Source organism: Osmia lignaria, chromosome 1, assembly GCF_051020975.1.
Source record: "Osmia lignaria lignaria isolate PbOS001 chromosome 1, iyOsmLign1, whole genome shotgun sequence".
Classification (NCBI taxonomy): domain Eukaryota; kingdom Metazoa; phylum Arthropoda; class Insecta; order Hymenoptera; family Megachilidae; genus Osmia; species Osmia lignaria.
The window spans coordinates 12,615,936-12,643,887 of NC_135032.1; the positions used below are offsets into that span (position 1 = coordinate 12,615,936).

General features: G+C 29.4%; 4 protein-coding genes and 1 long non-coding RNA gene across 12 annotated transcripts; 3 read left to right on the forward strand and 2 right to left on the reverse strand.

Annotated features, from left to right (window-relative positions):
• Positions 1 to 357: 357 nt before the first annotated feature.
• Positions 358 to 3,570, reverse strand: LOC117606314 (leucine carboxyl methyltransferase 1). The gene is made up of 4 exons (XM_034328639.2): positions 3,208 to 3,570; positions 2,576 to 2,759; positions 2,134 to 2,485; positions 358 to 2,044 (listed from the first exon to the last, which is right to left on the reverse strand). The coding sequence occupies exons 1-4, from the start codon at positions 3,415 to 3,417 to the stop codon at positions 1,840 to 1,842; spliced, it is 951 nt and encodes a 316-aa protein (XP_034184530.1). The 5' UTR covers positions 3,418 to 3,570; the 3' UTR covers positions 358 to 1,839.
• On the forward strand, positions 3,506 to 14,723 carry LOC117606316 (uncharacterized). The gene is made up of 3 exons (XR_004581948.2): positions 3,506 to 3,643; positions 13,649 to 13,782; positions 13,876 to 14,723. It is a non-coding gene; the product is annotated as an uncharacterized LOC117606316 (long non-coding RNA).
• Gyg (glycogenin 1) lies at positions 4,478 to 15,431 on the reverse strand. Of its 4 annotated transcripts, none has more exons than XR_004581946.2 (10): positions 15,290 to 15,431; positions 11,095 to 11,230; positions 10,806 to 10,980; positions 10,445 to 10,734; positions 10,147 to 10,327; positions 8,404 to 9,354; positions 7,718 to 7,921; positions 7,543 to 7,651; positions 6,986 to 7,061; positions 5,955 to 6,094 (listed from the first exon to the last, which is right to left on the reverse strand). XR_004581946.2 is itself a non-coding variant. In XM_034328626.2 (9 exons), the coding sequence occupies exons 1-9, from the start codon at positions 15,294 to 15,296 to the stop codon at positions 4,749 to 4,751; spliced, it is 3,399 nt and encodes a 1,132-aa protein (XP_034184517.2). In that variant the 5' UTR covers positions 15,297 to 15,431; the 3' UTR covers positions 4,478 to 4,748. The 4 variants fall into 4 exon arrangements, 2 of the variants coding, with proteins under 2 accessions (XP_034184517.2, XP_034184518.2); XR_004581947.2 differs by having other exon boundaries at positions 6,057 to 6,094; positions 6,986 to 7,088; XM_034328626.2 differs by lacking the exon at positions 6,986 to 7,061 and having other exon boundaries at positions 4,478 to 6,094.
• LOC117606309 (guanine nucleotide exchange factor DBS) lies at positions 15,382 to 27,947 on the forward strand. Of its 4 annotated transcripts, XM_034328628.2 has the most exons (18): positions 15,382 to 15,522; positions 15,661 to 15,713; positions 15,820 to 16,301; positions 21,464 to 21,559; positions 21,622 to 21,736; positions 21,818 to 21,908; positions 22,000 to 22,230; positions 22,295 to 22,554; positions 22,636 to 22,870; positions 23,847 to 24,041; positions 24,106 to 24,282; positions 24,352 to 24,537; positions 24,609 to 24,944; positions 25,026 to 25,343; positions 25,404 to 25,601; positions 25,678 to 25,886; positions 25,950 to 26,148; positions 26,224 to 27,947. In XM_034328628.2, exons 3-18 carry the CDS (start codon positions 16,130 to 16,132, stop codon positions 26,449 to 26,451), a joined length of 3,246 nt encoding a protein of 1,081 aa, XP_034184519.2. In that variant the 5' UTR covers positions 15,382 to 15,522; positions 15,661 to 15,713; positions 15,820 to 16,129; the 3' UTR covers positions 26,452 to 27,947. The 4 variants fall into 4 exon arrangements, with proteins under 4 accessions (XP_034184519.2, XP_034184520.1, XP_034184522.1 ...); XM_034328629.2 differs by lacking the exons at positions 15,382 to 15,522; positions 15,661 to 15,713; positions 15,820 to 16,301 and adding an exon at positions 16,792 to 17,604; XM_034328631.2 differs by lacking the exons at positions 15,382 to 15,522; positions 15,661 to 15,713; positions 15,820 to 16,301 and adding an exon at positions 21,070 to 21,274.
• On the forward strand, positions 17,656 to 20,241 carry LOC117606313 (uncharacterized). 2 transcript variants are annotated; one of them, XM_034328638.2, is made up of 3 exons: positions 17,656 to 18,344; positions 18,709 to 18,903; positions 19,045 to 20,241. In XM_034328638.2, exons 2-3 carry the CDS (start codon positions 18,757 to 18,759, stop codon positions 20,077 to 20,079), a joined length of 1,182 nt encoding a protein of 393 aa, XP_034184529.1. In that variant the 5' UTR covers positions 17,656 to 18,344; positions 18,709 to 18,756; the 3' UTR covers positions 20,080 to 20,241. The 2 variants fall into 2 exon arrangements, with proteins under 2 accessions (XP_034184529.1, XP_076549347.1); XM_076693232.1 differs by having other exon boundaries at positions 17,656 to 18,903.
• Positions 27,948 to 27,952: the final 5 nt, after the last annotated feature.

Sequence of the window (27,952 nt, forward strand, 5' to 3'; positions counted from 1 at the left end):
GAGGTATGTTTTTATTATTGAATATTTAAAACATGAAATTGGAAAAATCTACCATTACTGATAGATATATGTAACTGTTATCTTTACTCTTTTCAGAAAAATAGAATTGGATTATTGAACTATTTTTTATGTTTGTTACTCCAGGTATGCAATCTTATTTTCAGAAATATGAGCCCTAATAATATGACCTCACAATTTTTTTAAATATTTGTATACTTTTTCTATATAATGTATCTTATAATCTAATAAGCCTTTAGGAGAAAATTAACATAATAAAAGTGAAGAATAGCTGTATAACTGTAACATAAATTTTATAATACTTTTTTTTAATTTGCATATGTTATAACCCTGATGCTCCTTGATTAGTACATAAATCTTTAAATACTCAAGCTGTTAGAATGAAATGAATTTAAATATTGTTTCGTGAATCTACTGATAATTTATTTCCTGAGAATTTTTTTACTAACGTTTTATAACTCATATACTTACTTATGCTGATGATTGGGAAAATACAATTTGCTGTATATAAGATTCTTTTCTAACACAAAAGACAATGTTATATCCTAATATTAGTATAAGTTATAAGTGTACACCAAGAGCAGCAGCATTTTAAATGATATACTTAAATATTGATTTTCGAAATGTATACTGCTCTATTTTTCGTATTTAAATAAAGTCACATTTTCGTTGCATATTATTATTTTATAATTTATAATACTAATTTGAATTATAATCACACAGTAAGAAGTATATGAATATACTTAAAGTATACGCAAAAATACAATTATTCACCAAATACTGTCTTTATAGTATAAAGTAGTACGTTGTATAAGAAAATAATGGATTTAGAAATGTTTAAATCAACTAAAGGAAGAATGAAAAACGTTTAAAATATATTTTTTATGGAATTGTTTGGAATTCAATAAATGAGTTTATCCTGTTGAACTTTATTTTATATTTAGCAGTTCAAAGACATGAAAGAATTTCAAACTTTCATCAATGTTATTTTTTCATTACAAATATCATGAAATTTATAGCACACAAATATAATCATAATGAAAACAAAACTCAATACAATGAAATTAAATATCTGTGTACTAAATCATTGTTTTTATATATTGTTTAAGCAATGATATACAAATTGTATATTAAAAAAAATAATAATAATGAAGAAAATTAATTGTAGAAAGTTTATAAATATAGGGTGTTCAGGTAGGGGTGGGCATCCTTTGAAGGGGTGGTAGGTGGGATGATTCTGAACAACTCTTTCCTTTACCAAAATGCTTGTTAAGGCTTAGTTTGTGAATTATTAATTCAGAACGCCGCCCAATCAAAGCGCACTCAGTGCGCAGGCGCAGCCGCGCGAGTGTCGGCTACGAACCGACGCGGCGGTTAGTTTACTCGCGGCCGCGGTAGAGTTCGGTCCTCGTAGCTAATACTCCCGCGGATAAACCCGAACTCTGATTGGTCGGTGTTTTTCATTAATAATTCAAAAACTAAGCCTTAACAAGCATTCTGATAAAGGAAAAAGTTGTTCAGAATCATCCCAGCTGTCATACCGTCGAAGGATGTCTAGCCATGGCCAAACACCTTGTATATTATATTTTCAGTTAAGTTAGAATTTACTATTTTTCAAAATAACATTAATTTTACTGAATATATAAGTATTCTAAACAAACCTATTAATTTAATTCAGACGAAAATTCAAGTTTAAAATTTATTCATTTCATTAATAAACAATGATTTTGTATTATTAGTTACCACATATGTACTTACAAGCTTATAGACTTTTAATGATACAGTATTACTACCTGGAGTAACTTACAGGAGTTAGGAAAGCTAACCCTGTGCTATAGACAAATTTTTAAATGTTTGTCCATTCCAAGCAACTGAGATACAATAATGTTGCAATAACTGAATCAAAAGCTCTCGTTCATCCAACATTTCTATATGTTCAATTCGATTACGCTCGGTTTGAGGCAGTGAATCATAGACCTCTACCATTGTCCATGCATTAGAACCTTCCCAATTGTTTATTGTAAAGCTAAAATATAAGTAGAAATTAGTTTCTTGGAATATTTTTCAATAATTTTAAGATAATGTATGAGTAAAAAGATAGATAAATATATGTACCGTCTTTGTTGAGTTTCCAAAGATTCACAATCTTCTACACCTGCCAGTAAACATCCACGAGTACGTAAATTAGATAACATAACTTGACCAAATTTATCCTTCATGTTTACTTGTTCATAATTAACAAAAATACTGTTTGGAAATTTTCCAGCAAGCCATTTTAACAACGCAGAAGCTGCACTAGTGTCTACATACACTAATACACATTCTGTAAGGAACATGGTTGGTAAGTTAAAATTAACTTCTGCCTGTGATAATTTATTGATAAGTTCAGATATGTGCCGCAGATCTATTCCCACCAAGTGATAATTGGCAGCATGTAGATCTGTTGTTGAAAATCTAATTTCTCCATCTGTAAAAAAAAAGCAATAGCAACTAACTGTATTTCATCAATACATACATTGCATAAATATATTATTATTACATAGATTTAATACTCTACCTTCTGTATTCAACATATCTATCAATTGTTTGTGCTTTTTGATGTGATAGCATTTTCTAGCAGTGATATTGGGAAAATCAAGTTCTATAAAATTTGCTGGACTTTTTCCTGCTTCTTTGAGTCTCCAATAAAGTGTATCAAATCCAGCACCCAAATTTATAATTTGTCCTTTTTCACCAGATAGCTATATTTGTTATAAATTAATTAAGAACCATAATAAAGTTTCATGCAATTTCATTAGTACATAAATTATAATATAGGGATACAAAGTTACATCTATTTTATTTCATTTATGTTTCATTGAATTATTATTATCCATGTAAGGAAGAACAAAACAATTCTTAATTTGCATTTTCAGAAATTTAATAATTACAAATATTTTTAAAAAATTATATGTTGACTCTATCCAGAAATTCCAACATTTGTGTGAGATTAACTTATTATATTACTGTTCCATGATAAAAGGAGAACTTCGGAAATTAGGACAGGGCCTCAGCCAGGTCAAGGTTTCCGGCACTGCACGTCCTTTGCTACTTAAATCAGCTGTATCCCGGATTGTTTCTATCATGTTCTAGGTTATGCCAATTTCGAAGTTGCAATTATAAAATTCATGAAAATGAACTAACACGTACCTTGAGAAATTTGTCAACAAACACTTCGATTCCCTTTACTCTCGCATAATAACCACGATTGATTTCAGGCGCTTTTCGTCCAGTTTGTTTTACGAAAAAGTTGATAAATGGATCAGACCAGTAACCAAGTTGAACCGCGTACCTTTTGCACTCACTTGCATCATCGTTGGTGGCCTGTATGGCCTCATCATCAGCCATATCTTTAATCATTACACTAATTTCCGTTCACTTCAGTTATGATAAATCATTATTTTACGTTTTTTTTTCTTTAATTTAAAAAGCCGATACTTGTCACTCACAGAAATCTGTACAAGCGACCATACTCCTTCGGACTGTGTAAGGACTGCTATAGACTATAGACTCGTTTCGACTTGCAGCGCAAGCTTGCGCCTTCTGTGCGGGATATCTGGCAGTAGGGATAGCCCCTAACCATCAGGTATGAAATAATAACGTGTTTTTATCTAATTTTTTAATGATATTAATATTACAACTTGTAATTTTCATTAAAATAAATAATTATCTATTAGGTAAATTAATTAATAAGATATCTATATGTATATAGTAATATATAAGGAAAAGTAATTATTTAGAAATACAGTTTAAGTAAACAGGAATCAATAATTCTAATTGATATTGAAGTAGTATAGAAAAAACCTTATATTTTCAAAATAATTTTGGAAAACATGGGTACTATTAAAAACAATGTATACAAATTTCATGACATGCAACTATTTATTTCTAAACATAAGTATGAAATAAATACAGTGGAAAAAAGGACAATTCAATTGCATAAGGATATATAAGTACAAATAAACTTTATTGTTAAATTATTAAAAGTTTTTACAGACTATAATAATTTCAAATGAGTAATAAATAAAATTATGTTTAATTTTAATCTTAATGATTATACTCAACACAAGTATTTTTTAAATTATAAACTTTTTCATACAGATATAAATTGATAGATGTATGAAATTTGTGAAGAAAAAATTCATGACATCTTTTGGTTTATAAATTATTAATTAAATGAAATACATTGTTTTACACTTTTGACAAGAGAATGTTGATTCTAATGTTGATCAAATAAAGCTACTTATGTATGAGTTATTAAATAAATTGAAGCTAGTATGAGTTATTAAATAATTGAAGCTAATTAAAGAGAATATAAAATTAGTTCAGACACATATTAAAAACATTACAAATGATATTAATTTTTCTTTAAAGATATATATATATATCATATAAATAAATAGAAAAAAATATGAAAGAGCTTTATTTAGCATTGACACATAAAAGACATGTAATAAAATATGTATAAATTATGAAGCAGAACATAACATTGGAATATGTTGTGCAATAATTTTCAAAGCATTCAAAACTATGTCAAAAGTATGGGTGATACAATTCAAAATGTATTAAAAGTATAAAAAATATTGAAAGAGACTAGTAAGTATCACCTTTTATTATTTGATATAACTTCTAATACTCAAATTTCATTAAAAATATTTTGATAATTATTGTCAGTTCATATAAAGTAATTATTATTCTACATCAGATTTTTTAGCAACTGGCTTTGCTTTTCTTTTAGGTGGAATTGGAGTATTAGAAGTACTGGATGATGAAGTTTCAGGAACAACTGTATCAGTACCAGGAGTTTGCGAAGTTTTTGTACCTTTTTTAACAACTTTTACAGTCTTTTTCTGCTTATTAGAACTGCCATTTTCTGCACCATCATCCAGTGCTTCCTCTGATTTTGGTTTTGCTTTTTTTGTAACCTTTTTTACTGCCTTTTTTACAACTTTCTTTTCAGCAGTATCACCTTCAGTTGGTTCTATAGGTTCTCTTTCAGATGCTGATTTTTCTGCAGATCTTTTTACAACCTTTTTTGTTACCTTCTCTTGACCTTTTAAATCTTGTACTGTAGCTTTTGCACTTGTTGAAGGAATGTTTAATTCCTTTGTTCTTGAAGGCCTAACTGGAGTTTCGTGTGGTAACGATGTTTTAGTTGTTTCAAATTCAGATGGAGATTTAACTGATTCCACCATTTCTTTAGTGCAACTTTCAATTTCTTTTGTTGAAGGTGTTGTAACAGCAGGAGTTGATTGTTGTATTTGTTCTATTTGTGGTAGAATTTGTGAGGTTTCTTCTGATTTTATTGATGATTCGTTTGATTTAGAGGCAATATCAATATTTTTTGTTGTTGCAGTGTTATTCAAACTTAATGTGACCTTATTTTGCATAAGCTTATTTGAAGAACCTGAACTATTTATATATGTTTTATTTTCTATTTGATGGACAGATGGTACTGTAGTAGAAAGAATTTCTGATGTCATTTTTTGAGAACCTGACATAGATTCTTTTGATTCTGCTTGAAGAACAGATTCTGCAACTTGTATTGGTACAGGACTAATTGTTAGAATTTCAGAAGCAGTTGATAATTCTTTTGCATGCGTATCATCTTTAATATCTGATTCTTTTGAGATGTTACTTATAACAGCTTCTGTTGGGGTAATTAATTTCTGTTCTTTAATTGAACAAGTTTGAGTTACATTAGGTGGTACTGTAGATACAGTTGTCAGCTGTAGGGCTTGTTTTGGTAGTGAACTTGTATCAAGTTTCACAACTTCTTCTTGAGATGTTTGTGTTAAAAGTTGTACAGGAGGAGAATCCACTAGCATACCAATTGATTTTTCTGATTCTATTAAAGGTTTCTGAGAAAAATGATCTGTTTCTTCTGATAATTCTTCCCTATTTTTTGATGCAGAAGATACAGCATTAATAACTTGTTCATCCTTCTCTGATAATTTAGGTATCATACTTTTACTGTCTGTTATAGGAACATTGTTAACTAGAGATTGTTCGTCCGTATGAGTGGTTGTTGCCTGAGCTAAATAAAAGAAAAATAATCATGTTATATATTTAAATACAATAACTTATAGAAATACATTCTTTGTCATATAATTTTAAAGCTTAAACTTCTACCTTTGTTTAACAGGAGTTAATTGATTAATTTTTATTGACTTGAATGACAAAAAACGTATGAATGAAAACATATAACTAATCATATGTTATACATAAAAATTATTCACAAATATTTAAACATACATAAGTAATATTTTATTTTCTAAAATTACTTGCTAGTGGTATATTCTAAAATACCTAAAAAATTGCCTAACTAACAAAAGTGCTCTTATTAAATGTTATTTTATATGAAACACAAACATCCATTGTTAATTTGAAGTACGTGAAATGTGAACTAATCATGCATGGTGATTAAACATTGAACATTTTCCCAATTAAAACAAAAACAAGCAAGGTGTATGAAATATGTTTAGTATTTTTAAAATGAAGCACTTTAATTAATTATTTGACAAAAGTCTTATTATTTGGAGAATTAAAGAATAATTTATCATTAAACTATTTCAGGGTAAAAATAAGATTAATGAAATTTTTATATAACTAGTAATTATTATTTGCTTACATTAGCACAAATAAAATTTCTTCTACAATACATAGTGTAACTAAACATTTAAAAGTTTATAATGAATATTAAGATGAACTAAATTAAATTGCTAAATATTACATGTTATATTAAAATACCATAAACGACATGATTTATAAAAATATGATTTATTATAAAATGATATAATTTTAATAATGTAAATCTCAATCTAAGTTGTGTGCTGTTTTAGTTGTGTTCAATCAATATTTCTAAATTGTTTGGAAATACAATGATAAAAATCGCGACTGTGATGATGCGAGTTTTCAAAATATTTACCCCATTAAAGCAAAACGACATTACAAGACGTAGCAATGCTATGGCGCCAGGATCTGTTAGTTGCTGTCCTCCGTTCCTGTTTCAAACACTTAAACTTGATAAACTGTATAAAAAACATATTTTTCACTTTTTTAAAACACATACAAAATTTCGAGTTCACTAATAGCTATCGCCTGATTTCATTTTTGAATTAAACAGTATATCCTTATAGTAAAAATTCCATTTTGAAATATGAGTTTAAATACCACATGCTGTATTAAAAAAAAGGGGAAAAATAAAATCGCAAAGCGTGTTTAAAAAACAGTTAATGGCTTTGCACTATGAGCACTTTAATTTTTAATTTTGTACACAATTTTAAATTGCCACTGGTTGCAATTATATTTTAATGACTTTACATTAATATGCAGTCATAATTGCCACATAATGTAGAAGTAAGTCTTTTAGCTCAGTAATTTTTTTTTCCAGTTCAAGTACTTTTAATAATGTGATCTTTATCATCACAATATATTTGTAGCACATAATTTTGTGTAGGTTTCTTCTATGAAAATAAAACATACCAGCTTTTGCATCCGTTTCATCAGTAGATTCAATAGGTTCAATAGATTCAGTAGGCTTAATAGATTCAGCAGTCTTATCAGTCGTGGTTTCTGCAGGTTTTTGCGTTTCCTATAAATTAAATTACATATATTGTATTTGTATATAAGTATGATTTTTATTGATTTAATCAGTTACCTTTGGAGGAGACGGTAACCGCGGAGGTGCAAGAGAAAGTGTTTGACAGATTTTCTTCCAAATATTATCAAAACTATCACGGCCCATGTAGTCTATCTGTCCTTGTTCCCAACTTTGTTTTCGCATATGTTCTTCTAATGCAATTTGTTGAGCGCTTCTGGGTTCACCTAATGTCATCTGAGCTAATGCACCAGCAAGACCAGCCTATGAAATCAGAAATAAAAAATACTTATTTTATTTATAATTTGATAACTATGAAAGATAAAGGAACATAAATTAGTTACAAATATTAGTATATTTATACATGTTATCTGCACAAGTTACCTTAGGCAATTGCTATATGTAATTATCCTATATAAATTGCATGTGTTACAAACATATAAATAAATAACGAACAAATCTAGTATAAATTCACAACAAAACAAACTCAATTAAATTTTAAAAAATTATTAATATACCAACAATATTGGAATATGTAACACTTGCCAGGATTGACAAACATTTTCTAATAAAATTGTACACCAATTGTATTAAAAGTGCAAGTAATGTTCCAAGAATTCTTAGAGTTGCCGTTTCTTAATCAATACTTAAAAATTGAAGAAACATAAAGTAGATTATAAAAGATTACAAAAAGAAATGCAATCTAACATTATTTTAAAGAAAAATATGTGGGAACAATTACTTACATTTGAATTGTTTACATCTTCCATTATGTGTGAGTCAGATTGCGATGCTACATTATGGAAATCTGTACAAGGTTTGGAAACAGGATGAGGACTAGTAGATATCTGTGCAATAGTCTGTTTGTCTGTAATGTTTAGAATTTTGTTTTGTTCAATATTTTGTTCAATTGAAAGATTATTTCTTGCAGTTTGATCAGTTAAGAATTCCCGTTTTGTAAATTCGAAATTAATTTGTTCATTAGAATAAAAATTTTGATTCTTTTGTTCATGATGTGTAGTTTGTTTATTATTTACGCTATCATGATTACTACATTGATGGTCAACATAAGATTCATTATGTTGTTTACTTGTTTCTTTTGATACTGATTTGTTACTACTTTCAAACAAACTTTGAGAATTATATTGATGATCATTGTATTGATGTTGAGATTCTCTGGAATGATTGCTTGGAGAACTATGTATAGGTACATAATTTTCAATACTGTGTAGATTTTGCCAATGATCTGATTGAACTTTTGAGATATCTTTGGAGAGAAATAAAGAATCTTGGACGTTTTTATTACTAAGTTCATTAAATTGTTCTTGATTATGATAATGTTGAGTATGTGTAGGAGAATTACATTCATTGTACTGTTGAGTATGGTGCAGTTCTCTATTATGTTCAGGTGGTGATTCATAATTTTGATGAACGATATTTAAATAATTAAATTGATCATTTAACATAGATATAGGTGAAGATCTGTCAACTATGGAATAATATTGTTCAGTCTTATTGTCTTGCATATAATAGTCTTCCCATGGGTCTTTAAATTCTGAAAAATCTGCTGGTCCTAAATGAACATCGTTCTGTGTTTTGTCTTGTACAATATTTGCATAAACAGGACGTCTTGGAATAAAGGGATCAAACGATAAAGGAGAAAATTCGTGCCAAATTGGTGCCAATGTGCCGGTGGCCTATGCAAGCATCATGCCAAAACAAAAAAAAAAAATGCACATTCAGTTGGTTAGTAGAAAACTAATATAACAGTGTCTATTTTTCTTATACAAATGCTACTACTTAGAACATGTGTATAGTATACTAAAAATATTATTATAAACCACATAATTGTGTAGAGTGGTATTTCTGATATATATATCTCAAATGGTACTTACAACAAATAAATTGTGTATGTAGGCTAAAAGCTTTAGAAATCCAAATTTATATAAAATAAAGCGAAAAACAAAAACGGACACTGACCTATGAAAAAAAGTATTATAATTTTAGAAGTTACATATTTTTAGTTTTGATTGAACTTGGACAAAATTCTAACTTAAATATTACAAAAAAAGTCATATCAGTAAATGCCACTCTGAATTACTAATAATAAGCACTAGTATAATTTTATTCAACAATATACATATTATTTATATGCTTGCTATGTGCAATATATACAATCTTAACTCTACATGTAATAATGTGTGAAGGTAGTTATATGTTACCTATATTATTTTTATACACACTTGAAAAAAATGTACAGTATAAATGGTATCTTAACAAAAGCAATAGAAGCATGTTACATAAAATCTTACCTGATTTCCTAACATTTAATTTAGTAACTTATTGCTTCCTTATCCGAGATATAAACTTTTATAATCTGATAATACCACACAAAATAAAACGTTTTCTACAGTAGTATATACAGTGTTGTATGAAAATTCATAAGCATTACACTCCTTATGCTACATAAAAAGAATAATTAAACTCACCATGACAGATGATAGTTGAGGATGCACTTTTTCACAAAAGATATTCCACCATAACTGCAACAATGGCTGCAAATGTACAGAATCCACTGGTGGTTGAACAATACCAGTTAATGTATCAAAATACTGTAACCATGGTTTTGTAATACCAATAAAATGTATTATTCTAACATCATCTCCAAATCTGGTAAACAATAGTATTTATAATTATTTCATTTTGTATTTATATTAAACTATACTTCACATATAAATGAATTAATGCATACAAAAAGGTGATAATTAAATAAGTAGATTTTCTTACTGTTTGAAAGCAGGAAGATAGGAATATACAGCAGTAGAACACATATTATAGATAAATGGTAGATGTTTAGAAATGTCTTTATGTGCCCAATCGCTAAAGTACAAGTTCAGTAAACCTTGGTCACCACCGTCGAATGAACCTTTAGCAGCAGCAAAGGCAGTAATAGAAGCAAAAGTTTGTTGAGATGGTTTGTATACAAATACACCAGAATTGAAACAATCAGGCCAACCCACATCAGGGGCTGCAGACAGTTCTTCCCTCTCAAATAATTCATCACAATTTCTAACAACCTGAGGTACATAAATTAACAATTAAAAAATAGTCACATCTTGATTCATAGAAATTGATTTTATACACTCACAAGAGTATCTGCATCAAGAAAAACACATTTCTCATATTGAGTTAATCTCCAACAATGCAATTTAGTGAATGTAATTCCCAACTCTGGTCTAGCTAAAAGTGCCAAATTAGCTTCATCTTTTGAATCAAGTACATTTACTTCCATTACTACAGAAAAAACTGCTGACAATTTTTCCCTATATAAATAAAAAACGAAGCTTTTTCCAGTAAAAAAGTTTAAACATACTTATTTACTGTTGGTTCAGATTAATACATAATCAAATAACAAAATAATATATGCAATTGCTCACCTCATTGTTTCTGTTACTCCAGGAGTAACTAAAACAGCCAGTTCATGTTTGGTACCAGCTCGATATAAAGAATGTGCTAAAACTAAAGCTCCTAATGAATAAGCATCATTTGTGGCCAATGTAACCCAGGCGTATCCTGTAATTAATAGTGACGATAATTAGAATAGAAATTTAGGCAAAAATAATGACAAAATTAGGATTACAAATGAGAAAAAGGATTATTTAAAAACCAATATTTTGCAGGCTTTTGTTTGTAAATTACATCGTACACGATAATATTGCGATATCATTATGCATATTAATAGATGTCATTTATCGAGTGGGAAATTAACTGTCTGCAGACGTTAAAACATTAATTCCTGGATTGTCTATGATATTACATCATTAATACGACTTTAATAAGAATGCACTCTTTTTTCCTCGATATAAGTAGGTCATTGAAGATAACATCCTGAACTTTGTAAATGCCATTGACTTAGCTTTATTGTTTATCTTTCTAATGATTATGTAAAAGCAAAGACAATCCTACTAATTATACATACAGGAAAAAATGTTGTCGGCTAATAATAGCAACAGAATTATTATACAATAGTAGAAGATAAGTGCAAGCGTAGGTTTTGATTGTGGGAGTGATTACATTTTTGGTCTAACAAATGTTAAACCGTGAATACATTAAAAATTAAAAATGATAAAAATAGCTTGGAGCTGGATTTAAACACGTGAACTTAACTGCGTTCAACTTGTTTTTCACCAATAAGAAATTCAAATACGTTTTATTTATAACTCTTTCTATTTCTATTTCTCTTTCGTAAATGCCAGTGCACCAGTGTGTGTTAAGCGGGACACCGAATTTCTCGAAATTCGAGTCTAATTTTCCTGGATAATATTCTATTTTTAATCATTATCTGAACATTAAGCTAACGGTGTGTCGTAAGATAAAGAGACTCGGGGGGAAAAAAAAGCTTCTAAATAAGAAATAAAATGATTGACTATACTGCTATTCATGATAATGAGTTATCATTCCTAGCTACTATTTGAGTGTATATAATTATTACGAGATTTGCTTTCTTTATTTAAAGTTCAAATTTCTTATTCAATCATTATGAAACTTTACTATACAACACGTGTTTTGTGTAACTACATCAAATATGTAACAATTCTAGAATTATTTCATGCAGTTTCGAGCCTTGAAAATGTACCGTTCGCGTTTCTGGAATGGTTGCATTATACGTATTGACATTGAATAAGATATTAGGTTTCCTATGTTAGGTGCATCTCACGAAGTTATCATTATAATCATAGAAACAATTAATTATCAATAAAATAGTGAATTCAAATAGTAGAATTGATGTTTATCGTTTGCTATCGATAAACGAATTAATCGATGTGTTCGATACTCGAGGATATGCATTTGGTTTCCGGTTGGTAGAAACCGGAAACGGTAAAAGTTCTAAAGTATTGCGTTGCAAGCTTGTAGCATTGTGTGTATCTTTAAATAGTCGACAAATTCTTTCAAGAAGGTGGATTCCATCAAAGGCGTGGGTAAAATTAAATGCAATGAATGCAACGGAACAGCAACGAGTCACGAGTGTAAGAAAGAAGAAAGGAGTCGTGAAAGAGAATAGATACAGGAGAAAAGCTCAGATTTCTGCTACCGGTGTTCTCCGAAACAACCTCGATTCTTCTTAAATTAACTATGATTATTTATCGTTTTCGATACAAAGGTAATACAGTAATATTTAATATCCTAAAATTATGAAATTAAATTCCAAACTGCGTCCAAGATTCGAGTAAAATAAACTATGAAATGAAACATTTCTACATCTCTGCCAGAATAATGTTTATTTCGACATTAGATTGTTCGTAAATTCATCACCAGAAGATCCGGATTTTGGCAGAAGAATCATTCGTGTTGCGTGTCTGGTATTTTCTAGGGGTGAAAAAAAAAGGACGAAACATTTATCTTGGCTATGAGAAACGCGGTGCTCGGCTTCTCGCATATTGTAATACGCAGACGAAACCCGAGAGGCAGAGTGCCGGCGTCGTTGTGCCACACAGGTTTATATTTATACAAGCCGACCAGCTTATAATAGCAACCGAGCCTCGCGTTTGTACAAAATGCATTCATATGCCTTGCCTTAGGTCAAGCACTTGTCACCCAAGTCTGACCAGATTTCCTTATATGATCATACCACGCGTCTGAGAATCGACACTTTCTCTGTACAACGACCACATTAATTAGTGCCATTTATTATTTTTATCTCGTCGGCACTATGAACCCTCGATTATGTAAACTATATCTAGCTAGGAAATGAAATTTTTGATAATAACTCTTGCAAATTAAAAAGAACATTGTTATTCATTCATTGTTTGATTTGATATTTGAGGTACCGATACCTCTGACTCGATACCAAATAGATATCGATACTTTGTTTCGATCCAACTACTGCATGAAAGTATCGATAGCTTGGTGGTAGTATGCTTTCGATAATACGTTGAAGCGAATAAATAGAACTTTAACCAGATTTATTATTAATTTTTAATATCTTTTCAGTTACATCTATGTATTTGGTATAATATCGACTTATTTCTCAATTATTTCGAGGAATGCAACTTGTAAACGAAGTCTGATTGATCATCAAATAAATTACAATAACATCACGATAACAATGCGGCGTATGAAGTAAGGTAAAGATAAGAAGAAATAGATATGTTCTTTGATTTAATTAGAAATCTATAGATATGTGCAATAATGTATATTGATCTTCATGGTGTATTTAGATGAACATTATAAACTAGAATACCGAAGCCAACTAAAACGAAGGTCAAGTCTGAAGTTATATAAAAATAGTGCTCGTTTATCCTGTGTCAATTGAGGTACAATGAACTTAACGATCCAAGCTTCCGCTTTCACATTACTATACTGTAGGTACTTGCAATAATATACTTTTCATTTTGATACGAATTTTATATACAAAATACTACATGCAATTATATCGTGACTTCCTACATTTCATTTTAATATTTATCTAACGAATTCAAATGATTAGTTTTTATAATAGAAAGGGCTGTATTGAAACAAACGTTATTTGACAAAAGTATTTTGCCAGCACCGAATTTACTTTTTTTTTTCTTCATGAATGAAGATTCTTGTGGGTATATCTTTACTGTTACATCACCATGGCATGTCGATCAATAGATGTATTAATGTTATCGTAACAGTATTAAATAATCTTCGGTTACAGAAGTATTAAATTAAGTATTACGAACGAAGACTAATTAAAACTGAAAATAAACGTTTACAATGAGTGGTAGATGCGTGAAATACATCGGTCTTTAGATATGTATCATTTAAAAAGATAGTGGATACATGTAAATAAGAGTGGCGTGGATACGAATTTTTTTTTTTATAAAGTTTGAGTAATTTTATCACCTGTAAAATAAATATAGAAAGATAGACGAGATTTGGCAAGGAGCCGCAATTTCTCCCCCAGACGGCTAAGAATAAACTGTAGGAATACTGGTATGAGTTCTTATTTTATGCAGAAGGAATTTTCTATCTAATTTAACAAAGGATAAAATATATTTACACATTAACTGAAATTTTAAGTATAAAGCAATTTTCATAAAATTTGATTTTTTTACTTTTATTATGCAAATTTTAATCATGTATATTTTATTTTACAGCTGAATAAATAAAAGACATTATTAATATGTATTCATAATTTTATAGGTAACCAAGTATAATATCTTTATTGCGTTTATATACCATAATTGAAATACAAAATATTAAATTGGCGCCAAGTTTCTATGAAAAAGCAAAAAGTTTGTGCGCATGCGTATGAAGGAAAATCGCTAAGATGAGCGCGAACCAAACCGATTTTAGTGAAATAAATTAAAATGAGAGGAACGGTTTACAGTCGATGGAAAGAGACTACAATGAAACGTATTTTGTGTAAGTAAATAGATAATTGCGATAGCGTGGAAAAATAAGAATGACATATTTTTACATTTTAAGAGGTTATTATTCGTTGTCTATGGGAGATATAAATCATATGAAGGTCATTGGGTCAAGACCGGTTACCGGCGACGTTATCACACACCCTAAATGAACTCTCAATGAACGTAACCTTCAGGCAAAATGCAGAAAACTGTGGAAAGATAAAGGTGCACATTAAAAGCTTTCTGTACTTACCACCCATAGTTGGAAATAAACTTTATTTCTTTTTTAACAGATCAATTCTACACACTTAACACTTGCCAATGCCCACACAACTGACAAAAAATTGTACGCACTTCATCAGCGCTACAATACGAGTGACGACTCGCAACTCTCCTACCATTCCACAGCGCTCTCCCCACCTTATGTATACTAACTGTTCTGTATTATCTACTGAAAGTTTTACAGATTTAGTAGTACTTACATGTGTACGTATAAATTGTTAAAAACAAAAATAACTTAATAATATAATTTAATTTAAGTGGGAAATGATATATTATACAGAATATTCATATTCATGTATAATGAAAATTTATTTAATAATATGTCTTTCATACGTTTAACAGGGCTTCCACGTGCAGCGACAAAATTAACACATAGGACCATTTAAATAAAACAGGTATTCGGTCTAGCAGTTATTTTATTGTATAAATCAAACAATTTCCTTTGCAACGAACAAACGCAATATAAAAATAATTGATAAATCATGCGCGCCAATTTTACAGATATTCGCGACACCTATCGCAAAAATACTGCAGTATGCTATGCGTCGTTTCAGTTCCGGGCGTTCCTCGACGACAAACAAACATGTATCGAGTAGCGGGAGAAGGTACGGTAGCGGTTGAAATTATAGCGATTCGTTCGCTTGTGCGCTATAATCCTTCTAATCCTGGAATAGCCTGTTCAATACCGTAAAATGTAGCTCATCCTTTAGATCGAGTCAGTTGTGACAACCACAAGATACGTATCTATGAGATCAACTCTCATCTCCATCTCCAACACGTTGACGTTCACTGAGGAGTGGCGCGCAAAAAGATGGCCAGCTCGCCGACCAGCATCGAAAATCAAATAGACAGTTTTTTGGAACAATTTAAACGCAGTGCCTCCCGCGCAATGGAGGAATCTCACAGGTCCAGTTACAATGCTTGCAGTAGTAGTATCAGTCATAGCCGGAGTGGGAACCTCGATCTTGAACTCTTGGAAGCTGGTAAGTTTTTCATACAACTTTATTAGATATATAAATTAGTTGCATTAAAATTGAATTTTCATTGCTTTTTAATAGTCCTTCTAACCCCTTTCTATTCTATGTCCATAGACTATCAGTTTTTCACTGTTGTCGATTGATTTTTCGGGCGTATCTTGTATATTTTAATGTATCTGTTTTTATAACAATACTGATGACTTAAAGACATTTTTGCTTTGTATCTAGTAATCTTTTTATAATACTGTGTGCTAACAATCTATATAAAATTATGTAGGTACAATGTTTTATATTTATGTCATTATAATTTTAAAAATGTAGTAATAAGCCTGTCTCTTGAAATCAGAATTACATCATTAATCAATATCAGCATTCATTTTAAAATATAAAAACAATATGTACTATATAGGTACATGGTGTAAATATTATGTTAATGTATATTTAAATAGTAAACGTTTCGTGCATCATTTGATAAGAATTATATTTAAAAAGTGTTTATTATAACTGTGTAATAAGACATTTTAGTAGCAAAATTTATATTATTTATTTTTTATAATGTCAGTGTAGCAAAGAAAAGATGTTAATCAAGTAACACCTGTTTTGGGTGAATGAGTAAATTTCTGATTCAGTGATGGAATAATCAGATACTAAAATTGAATCTGCTTTGATTTAATTGTGCATTTTGACACTGACATGCTGCAAGTCACGTGCGGTTACCCCTCTATTGAAAATCGAGTCTTTTGCGATTGGTTGTTTCATCTTCTCTTTACCTCCACCGTGGAGCGTTATGGCGTCGTATCTCTGTTATATTACGATAGAGGTCGTCGTCCGTTGTATGTAGCTGTTCATGGCATCGAGTTATAAAATTGTAGGGTTGTAAGATACATTCAGTTTGTTTGTGAATAAATACTGATTCAATGCATTGTTGATTATCAGATAATCACAGAGCTCGTGATAGTTTATAATATAATCACTCTTATAAATTTCGATCTTATTTTTACACGGTGTGGTAGCGTTGCGGTTATCTTGAAATTTTGGGGTGCGTTGATGTACTTTGGAAATACCGGCTGTGTTGTTCGAATAAAGAGTCACCGGTATCGTTATAAAATTTCATTAGATAAACGTACGCGACTAAATTGGATTTACCTATTACATGTTGGTAATGGAATAGCCTTGTAATAACTGAATTGCTACGCGAAATATTATCGATTGTGAAAATTTCTTTAAAATAGCAACATGATTCTTCGACGGAAATCAGTGCACAACTGCAACTGCCCTTGTCATCAGCATTGTTCTACTAAATGTGCAGGTTTGAGTTATGCATTTTTCTACTACTTTTTCGATCAATTTCTCATTTGTGATTTTAAAATTTGAATTGTAAATAATAAAAGCAATCATTGGAACTCCTTTTTAAACAATTATTGATTTATTTAAGTACTGGATTTGTTTACAACAGTTTAACTTGTTAGTAATAGTAGATGTCTTATAAATGATCGATGTCCTATGTATGTGAGATTATGTAAAAATATAATCTATACGCATATGCATATAAGTACGACGTATTCGTAATGTTTTAAATTTATTTCTTTATTTATCACATCGTCTATATTTACATTATATTAATTAATAGATTAAATGAGTATTATGAATTGTCAGCAGAACGCATTATGTTTTTAAATATTCAATCTATATATTTAACATACTTACCCGAGTTTGAATTGTTTTATTTACGTATATAATTTCATTATATTATACAAATTTTTAAACAAATATTAAATTATTCGAAGCTAATATACGTTTCGATTGTATTTGTGCGAATGTAACGTGGAAATTTTCTTATTTATACGGGATTGGACCCGTTATCCCTTCCACGCAATATACATAGACTACATTCGCCATATCATTGACCGTTTTGCTAGAATATTAACCGGTGTACAGAGACGTATAAGCAATTTATACTGTGACAATTTATGTTTACAAATGTGATATTTTTTCAAAAATGTTATAAATGTCCTTATACATATAATTATATATTTAAGTTAAGGAAAGGTAAGTAAAACTTGACTTTTGTCATGAAATATCCAAGTTGAAAAGCCATTGTTGTGCATAGCAATTTTCAACCATCTTAGTGTCAAACATATTTCTTTTTTAAATAAAATATCATAGGTATATAATTATCCTTCTTCATTCCTAATATTTATTGAGATTTCATTTGTTACCATAATTGGTATATTTCATAATTGATATGAATATAAAAGTGACAATGTAATCAGCTGATCATTGTTTAGGATGTTTTTATGCAACATTGTTGTTGTACACTGTGTTGTAAATGTATTTTTGGATTTTACCTTTTAGTTCCTTTTTTAAGTCTGCATTAATATGTTTTTATCATTAAAATATTGCTGTTTAACAGAAGACATAGAAAGTGTTAAAAAAAACATAATATAATATACAGTGGAATATGGATATTAGTCTGTGCGAAGAAAATAAAATGCAAATGGAAACAAAAATTACCTTGCAAGATACTCTACGCGATATAAAACCCCAAGTATCAAATTGTCAATGTATAGTTAATGATGAATTGACATACATGCAAACAAGAGAAAAGGTAAGTGGATATTTATGTAAAAAATATTTAATTCTTTTGTTAAATGTATCAATCATAATATGTTCCATGATTTAATGATTTTACATTTAAAATATTATAGTGATAATGTTTTACATAATACGAAAGTTTTTGATATTATAGAAGGCATATCCAGATGCAACAAATACTACTTTTAAGCCAAAGAAAAATGTCAGAAATATTAAACTGAAGAAATCTAAAATTGAAGGGCAATCCAGTTATGATTCTACAAAGCTAGAGGATAATCCAGCTCAGGTATTGGAACGATTTAAGCGAGGATGCGAATGTCAAGATGATCAGTGCTTCAAAGGTCTAAATCCAGAGTCAGTATATAGGCACAGATTAAATATTGCAGAATTAACAAAGGCTGAACATGATATGTATTTAATGGGTGTCACCATGGCATGCTTGACAAATCCATATGAAACAGCAAGACATAAAGAACGACGTAGATTACGTGCTCAGTATATGTATCAGAGCAGAAGAGTTTGTTTAGATGCTTTTTTGTATCTTGAAAACTGTACACATTATCAAATAAAAAGAATTAGAAAGCATTTGATGACTCATGGTGTCACACCAAGAGTTCATGGAAATCATGGAAAAATTCCACATAATACTTTCTCTTTAGACATTTACAAAATTGCTACAGAGTTTTTAAAAAAATTTATTGAACTACAAGAAGTAAAACAGAAAACTAAAGTGGCAAAAAATGCACCATTACATTTGTCATCAGATATTACACGTAAAGTTGTATATGACTCATATATACAGTATTGTAGGAAACTGTCGCCCGGCACAAAAATAATGGGGTACTCAACATTTAGAAGATTTATGAAAGTTCAATTTCCACAAGTAAAATTTGCAAAATTAGAATTTATGATTAGAAATCAAAACATACAAAATCAAGGATGTAGTAAAACGGAGTCAGAAAAGAAAGATATAAGCGATGAAAAACAATTAGAATCGACAAATTTTGTAACAGAGAGCGGTGCCTTATTGCCTTTATTAATTGCTAGTGAAACAGGACAAAGTGATACTTATTTTTTAACACCAGCCAGTAAATTACAAGATGGTTTAAGTTATGAGATAACTACATCTGGGCTTCTAGTCAATAAACCAGCATTGCCTATTACTCTAACTAAAATAAATGCCGTTTAAGGACAATTTCCTTGAGGTTTAATATTTAAATATTATTACGAAAATAATATACATATAAAATAAATATAAGTGCTGTTTTAAACTCTACTTTTTATATTAAAGAGATAATATATACTTTATGTAATAAACATGACTTTTTCTTTGCTCATAGATCTATGTATGTAGATTATTTAAATTACTTTTGCAAATTTTTCATTTACGAAATAGTAATTCATATAAATATTAATGTATAAGTATTTTGTCATTAGTTCTAAATACTTAATAAATTATTGGTATGTTTTTTATTTCACTAAAGGAAGCAGTATTAATATAAGAAGAAACTTCTTGCTAACAAAAAGATGCATTTGAAAAAGAAATAATCATACTTTATTATCGTGAATAATATGTGGAAATAAAATATTTTTTAGCTTTCTTCTTCATTTAGTATTTATTATTCTAAGTATATATTAATTTTATAAAACATCCTGTATTTGTATGTATCATCAACCATGTGTGTACATAAATTTAGAATAAGAATTTAACTTATGATTTTTTTATATTAATATTTACAATCTGTGAAATAAAAGTATGTAATAAAACAGTACAATGAATAATGAATTTGTATTTTTGCAATCTGTTAATTTATCTTCATTATCATACATTAAGCATGTGTATGATAAATTTAAATAATGATACAATCCAGGAGTTTTACAGACTTTTTATTACAGTTACATTCCAAACATGCAAATTAAGAGTCCAGAGATTCATTAATACAGTGCTTCTCAAATCTCTTATAAAATCCATTAACAGATACTTTATTAAATTGTTATTATTAGTTCAGGTTTAACTATGGTATAATTAATTTATCAGTTGTTGGTAGAGGTAACAACTCTATAAATAAATTTGTAATCTGTATTTCATATTGTACTGAAATATAGTATTATTAGCTTGTAATAAAATATGTACTATTATACTTTTTTCAGTATCTTAATTATGAATATAAGAAATACTAATGTATTTGTTTTAATAATAAATTTCTCTTTGAAAGAGTCAATTGCATTATTTATGTAATCTTGAGGATTGAGAGCCTCTTATTTTACAGTTACAACTGAAATACTGTAGGTATAGCAGGAGACTACTTCAGATAGTTGGAGTCAGCAAGGTCATATAAGTACACTCTGAGGTTTCACAGTGACATATAGTAAATATTGTATAGGTGATCATCAATATAAATTCTATACTTTGTTAAAATAACTTTTGTTAAACATCTCTACAATCATACTACAAAATTTTAATTGTGAACTTACAATATAATGACAGTTTACAATTATAGACCATAATATTGTATGTTATTTAATGTTATATTTGTTATAAATTTTAAACTACATAAGTTTATATTTTACAGAAGATGTAGAGAGTATGACTGGTGAAATTGAAAATGGGGATTTGGCAATTCGAGATGTTGCTGACCTTCTCCAATCACAGTATGCTATTATAGCAGGTAAATAAAATTTAATTAATATCACTCAAGTATGTTATTTAATTATACATGTATAATTATAGGAGGGAAAACTCGAGAAGGTTGCCCCATAATTACTTTTCCTGATAATGGCAATTTTCACAACTTATCTGATGTGGATTATCAACGTCTCATGTTATATCTTACCTCTGTGCCAACGTGAGATTTAAATTTGGGTATTGTTATTAAAATTTTATGTGATGTAGAATAGTTACTAAGTATATTTTTATTGATTTCCAGGTTACAAGAAGCTGATCTTGGATTTCATTTAATAATTGACAGAAGAAATGATAAATGGAATTCTGTAAAAACTGTATTATTAAAAATTTCTGTAAGTATATGTACTAGGCAATGTAGTGCTAGTATAACAAGAAATATAACAATTAAGCTAAATATTTTAATTCAGTTCTTTTATCCTATAGGGCTTTTTTCCTGGTTTAGTTCATGTAGCGTATGTACTACGTCCAGCTGGATTTTTACAAAAAGCTATTTCAGAAGTGTCAAATAAATTATTTAGGGAAGACTTTAAATTTAGAGTTATATTTTTAGCAAATGTTGCTGAACTTCATGAATTTATAGATAAAGATCAATTAACTGAACAACTGAGTGGCACTTTACCATATTGTCACCACACTTGGATTCAAAATAGAATTGTAAGTAATAGATGTAATGAACTTAAACGTTATTTTTCTATTTTTTTTGTTTGTTTTGTTTTAGAGTTTAGAAAAATTTTCATCAATGACCCAAGACGTATCTCTTGCATTGGACTCTTTTACACGGCGATTAGCCGAGATTGAATTTCCTAACAATACTATAGCAACGACATCTTTATTATCTCAACAACAAGTTGAATATAATGAATTAAAAGAAGAAATTCTTAGTGCTGCAAGACATGGAGAAGCACTTTTGGACAGTGTAAGACAACTAACTGGAAAAGGAACGGCTGATAGATTAGGAAATGTGGCAGCGATAGAACGGTATAAAGTAGTTTAACTTTGTATATTATAGAGCCTAATTAAGCAGTTATGCCTAATTAAAAATTGTTAATTTATCTTTAGATTACTTGTCCAGCTAGAAGAAACAGAACGAACTTTTGATTTATTTTGGTCACATCATAGTTCTCGTTTAAGACATTGTCTAGCTTTGAGACAATTCGAAGCTGACTTTAGAGAATTGCAAGCAACATTGGACCAACATTTAAAAACCATAGAAGAGATGACAGAAGTAGGGGAGACTCAAGCAAGGGTTGAACAATTACTCTGTGACACATCAGCATTTCAGAGAATATGTAGAGTATGTACCTTTATTTTTTTATACATCTATATTATTTTATACCATTAAGCAAAATTACTTTAAATTAAAACGCGAAAAAACAAGTATATATCAGATCAATATCTTCATCTACCTTACAAATATAAGAGATTAATATTTATATGTAAATGTTTAAAAACTATCACATACAAATAGTCTATCACAACCAAAACTAAAAAGATAAGACTGCTACAATATTAATAATTTTAAGTTCGAGAATGTTCACAAAGCATTTAAATCAGCAAGATATAATATTCAAACCAGTATTACACGAATTTCGTTTTAATAAAGTATAAAATTTAACAGTAAAATGGTTTAATTATTAAAAGTTTTTGATGCAAATTCTGGTTTGGATACTCTTCTAAGCAATCACATATACATATAATGCACATCATGCACAAATGTTACTTCGCACCGCTTTCCTCATTTTGTCGATAGTCCTATTTGTTGCATACCATGTGGATTTGGGTCTTGGTAAGCAATCCACTTAACAAAATACGTATATTTTGTAATAGATTTACATTTTTAAACAAAGTGATACTAATTTAGTATTTCAACTTTTAAATTCTGTGTTACTATATTTTAAAATACAAAAAAAAAGGAAACTTTATTACTTTTAATAATTTCTTTATGGGTTAGTGAATTAAATCTCTATCAATATCATTGTCTTTGTCGATTCGATAAATATAATATACATAATATAAGATTAAATGTTGTTCATTGATGAATAAAATTATAGGGATTTAATTCATGCCTTGTATTGGCATGACAGATTTGGAGAATGAATATCATTGTTATTTCTCACTTTGCACTGCACGTAAGATAGTATCTTTATTTTAGAATAATTTTTTAGATGAACAACGAAAATTGATGAAAACATTCAATTACTGTTTGTAGTATTTTTGTCAATGTTATTTTAATATCGATTAAACATCAATAAAATTATATAAATTTATAGGGAGATATAGAACGAGCAGAGGAAGTAATATCTGCTGGTCAACAACTGCTATCTGGGAGGCATCAGTGTCCTACAGATGTTGTAGAACCTAAATGTGTGGAACTACAGAGAATTTGTACTATTTTAAGTCAAAGGCTGGAAAGACGGTTACATATGTTAACCAAATGTAGAGAACTAATGGAGCGTATAGACAAGGTAATTATTTACATTATAAGTTATTAAAAATTAAATATTAGAATCTTCCAATTATACATAACAGGCAAATGCATGGTGCACACGCGGAATAGAATTGCTTGCATCACAAAATAACTCAACACCGCCTGATCAAGCACTTCAAGAATTGCAAGAATTAATTGAAACTGCAGAGGAATTCCATCATCCCAGATGTATTTTTCAAGATTCTATAATGCCGGAAACAAAAGCTCTTATTACTCAAGTACGTGTATCTTGTGAAGTATTATTTTTGCGAATTTATTGTGTTTATTTTGTGAAATAAATGCGATAGGTTCTACAAAGAATAGAAGATGTGTCTTTAATGTGTGATAAAAGAATTATGACACTAAAGCAGCAATTAATTAAACCTGCAAGACCAGTTCAAACTGTAACTCCTGAACCAGTTAAACCATTGCAATCACTGCCTCAAATTGTAAAACCTGGTAGAATTCTAAAAAAAGCTAACACGATGCCGAAGGTAAATTAGTATATTTAATCTAATATACACGTGTACAATAATCAATTATTGTAATTTGTAATATTTTTTAGATGGAGATGAGTCCCATAGAAGGAGAATCATCATCACCGGAAAGTGAATCTAAAGATGTAGAAGCTTTGCGTTTAAAACGAGGACATGTTTTAGCGGAACTTGTTGAAACAGAACGAATTTACGTTGCCGAGCTAGGTTCCATAATTAAAGGATATAAAATGGAATTAACAAACGAAGCAATGGCTCATTTAATACCGGCAGCATTAGTAGGCAAAGGAGATGTTTTATTTGGTAACTTAGAAGACATTTATATTTTTCATGGAGAAACGTTTTTAAGAGATTTAGAAAATTGTATTTCAAATACTGAACTTGTTGCATTGTGTTTTGTACAAAGGGTAAATATTTTTGATACATTTTAAGATTAATTTAAGGAAACATTTTCAACAATTTCATATAAAATATATATTTATTTTTAGCGTGACGTATTCTTCAGATTATATAGTTATTACTGTCAAAATATTCCGAGATCTGAAAAATTGCGAGAACAAATACAAAACGAACCTCAGTTTCTTGCAACTTGCCAACAAAGACTCGGTCATAAATTACCTCTGGCTGCATACCTTCTAAAACCTGTGCAACGTATAACGAAATATCAGTTATTATTGAAAGATCTTTTAAAATACAGCGAGGAACCATCATGTTCCACTGAGTTACAAGAAGCGTTAGATTGTATGCTTGTTGTATTGAAATGCGTTAACGACAGCATGCATCAGACTGCTATTACAGGATTTGCCGTAAGTTCAATATTTAATTGTATTCGGTAATGTTTCATTAAAAGTTAATATTATTTGTAGGAAGATTTAAATGCACAAGGCGAGCTCTTATTACAAGGCTCTTTTAGCGTATGGAGCAGTAGTAAGCGAGAACGATTACTTAGGTTGAAACCATCTCAGCGTCATATTTTTTTGTATGAAAAGGCTCTTATATTTTGTAAGCATAGTAAACCACAAGCTCACAATAAAGCTACATACCATTTTAAAAGATATTTGAAGGTAACTTTACATATATATTTCATATTTCTATTAAATTTCATTATTATATATAAAATTATAATCCTATTTTTATTAGATGTCGCAAATTGGACTAACAGAATCAGTTAAAGGCGATGCAAGACGCTTTGAAATTTGGCTTCAGGGTCGAGCCGAAGTGCATACAATACAAGCATCTACTGTTGAAGTCAAACAATCCTGGGTGCGTCAGATTAAAGGGGTTTTAATGTCCCAATTGGCTGAACTTAAAGGAAAACAGAATTCTGCTCTCGGAAAAACCAATCATAAGTAAGTAATATCATTTACCTAGAACAAAAACAATAATGATAACGTTATACCAAATATTTGTAGACCATTGCGCCAGACGATTTCATGGGAAGCTCAAGGCAGTGTTTCTGGATCTTTGCGAACTCTTTCAGTTGACGGTAGTAGTGTAGTAGGAAACATTACAGATCTTTTACAATCAACGGAGGATGATGTCGGTTGGAGTTCAGAAAATAGTAACACGGACGATGAAGATGCTTTTAGCGAAAATCCTGGTCCAGCTCCTGTAAATTTTTTTTTTGTTAGAAATAATTATATTATTAAATGAAGCTAATGTTATGTAATTTTTATTCACAATTAGGGTGGAAGATATGTAGCACTGGCTGATTATTGCGCAGTTGGACAGTCAGAGGTAACTATGCGTGAAGGGGACAACCTAGAACTCCTTAAAGTTGGTTGTGCTGGGTGGTGGTTTGTAAAACTAATAGGTACTGGAATAGAAGGATGGGCACCGGCAGCTTACTTAGAACCAATTAATCGAAAAACTTCGCGCAGTTCACAATCAGTGAACAGTCAAGAAACCATATGAAACAGGCGTCTGACACACTAGGTTTTCCTAGTGTGTTAGGTTCGTACGTATTTAAAGAACACCAGTTATTAAACTCAAATGTTAAAAGTCACGTGTGAGGAGTTTTGTAATGCAAGGATATGGTTAAAACTTTGGAAATTTTGCATAACGTATGTATGACACTTCTTTTAAACTATACAATAATAGCAATATGTGCTTGATTAGTATGATTAACAATGAATAATGGTAGTTCCACATAACTTCCAAAATTACCATTGGATGGAAATAAGTTTTAGACGCTCATGTGATTATTTAATCCTTTATGAAAAAGGTTTAAGTAATAAGAAATCAGGGAGTAAAAAAATGTATAAATTTTTTTACTACGTAAAGTTACGAAAAATTTGTTGGTAAAGTGCTTTCTGCAAGCAAATAGAATTTGCATTTACTAAATAAATGTACTATTGATAATATTTATTCTTACAAAGAAAATAATATTTATAGAATTGTATAAAATGTAATTCAATAGGGAATGAAAAAAAATATGTGCACGTAAAATTGTTACAGGTTATACAGATTTGAGATAAGTTGCATAGTGTAATATTGAAAGAAAATTACTACAATGAAATGGAATCATTTCAATTATTCAGTTACTATTCCCATAAGAATTGCATGCAATCTTATCTGTACTTATGACCTGTATAATATTCGAATGTGTGCAAATATTCCAAAGTTCGCATATTGAATGAGATTTTAAAAATTCTTCCGGTTTGTGTTAATAATTTGTTAATAATATTTGATATATTTTTAAACAAAATATATACTTGTTTATAATTATGAAATGGAATCAAATACGTATGTATCATATCGATGAAATATTTTTTAGTAATTTTATACGTATAAGTTTTCTAGTACACTTATATTTATTTATTTCTATAGGTAATATAGTACAATGCAAATTAAAACATTCTCTTTATATTGAAGAGATTTTAGAATATTTGCAAACTATCGAGGAGTGGTTAAAAAGCCTTTAAAATGACAGCAGGTGATAAAATATTTATTTGACGTTTCTGTAAATGAATTTAAAAAAAATTAACGGAAGTTCTCTGTTGGCATATTAATGTAGATACGATAGAAAATATATTGTTATGTCTTTATGACCAAACAGCTTGATACTAGTACTATTTTAGTATATATAAATGACCTATTTAAAGTATTTAAATAAAAGGAAAACGAAAGATAACGAAGTATTGAAATAACAATATACACGAGTTTTTTAGGGGATGAAAAGATTGACACCAAGTTTTATGCAATATACGTATACACTGTAATAAATTTTAGAATGTAACATTTTAGTAAATGAAGCAATTTCAATTTTAGTGAATCTTACCAATGTCTTAAGTATATAACAATAATGAACTGTATATAATAATGTTATTTGTACTAAAAATTTATATTGACGCATAAAAGCTAATTTAAAACATTATTTTATAGGTATAAAGTGCAATAATTATGTTCAACTTAT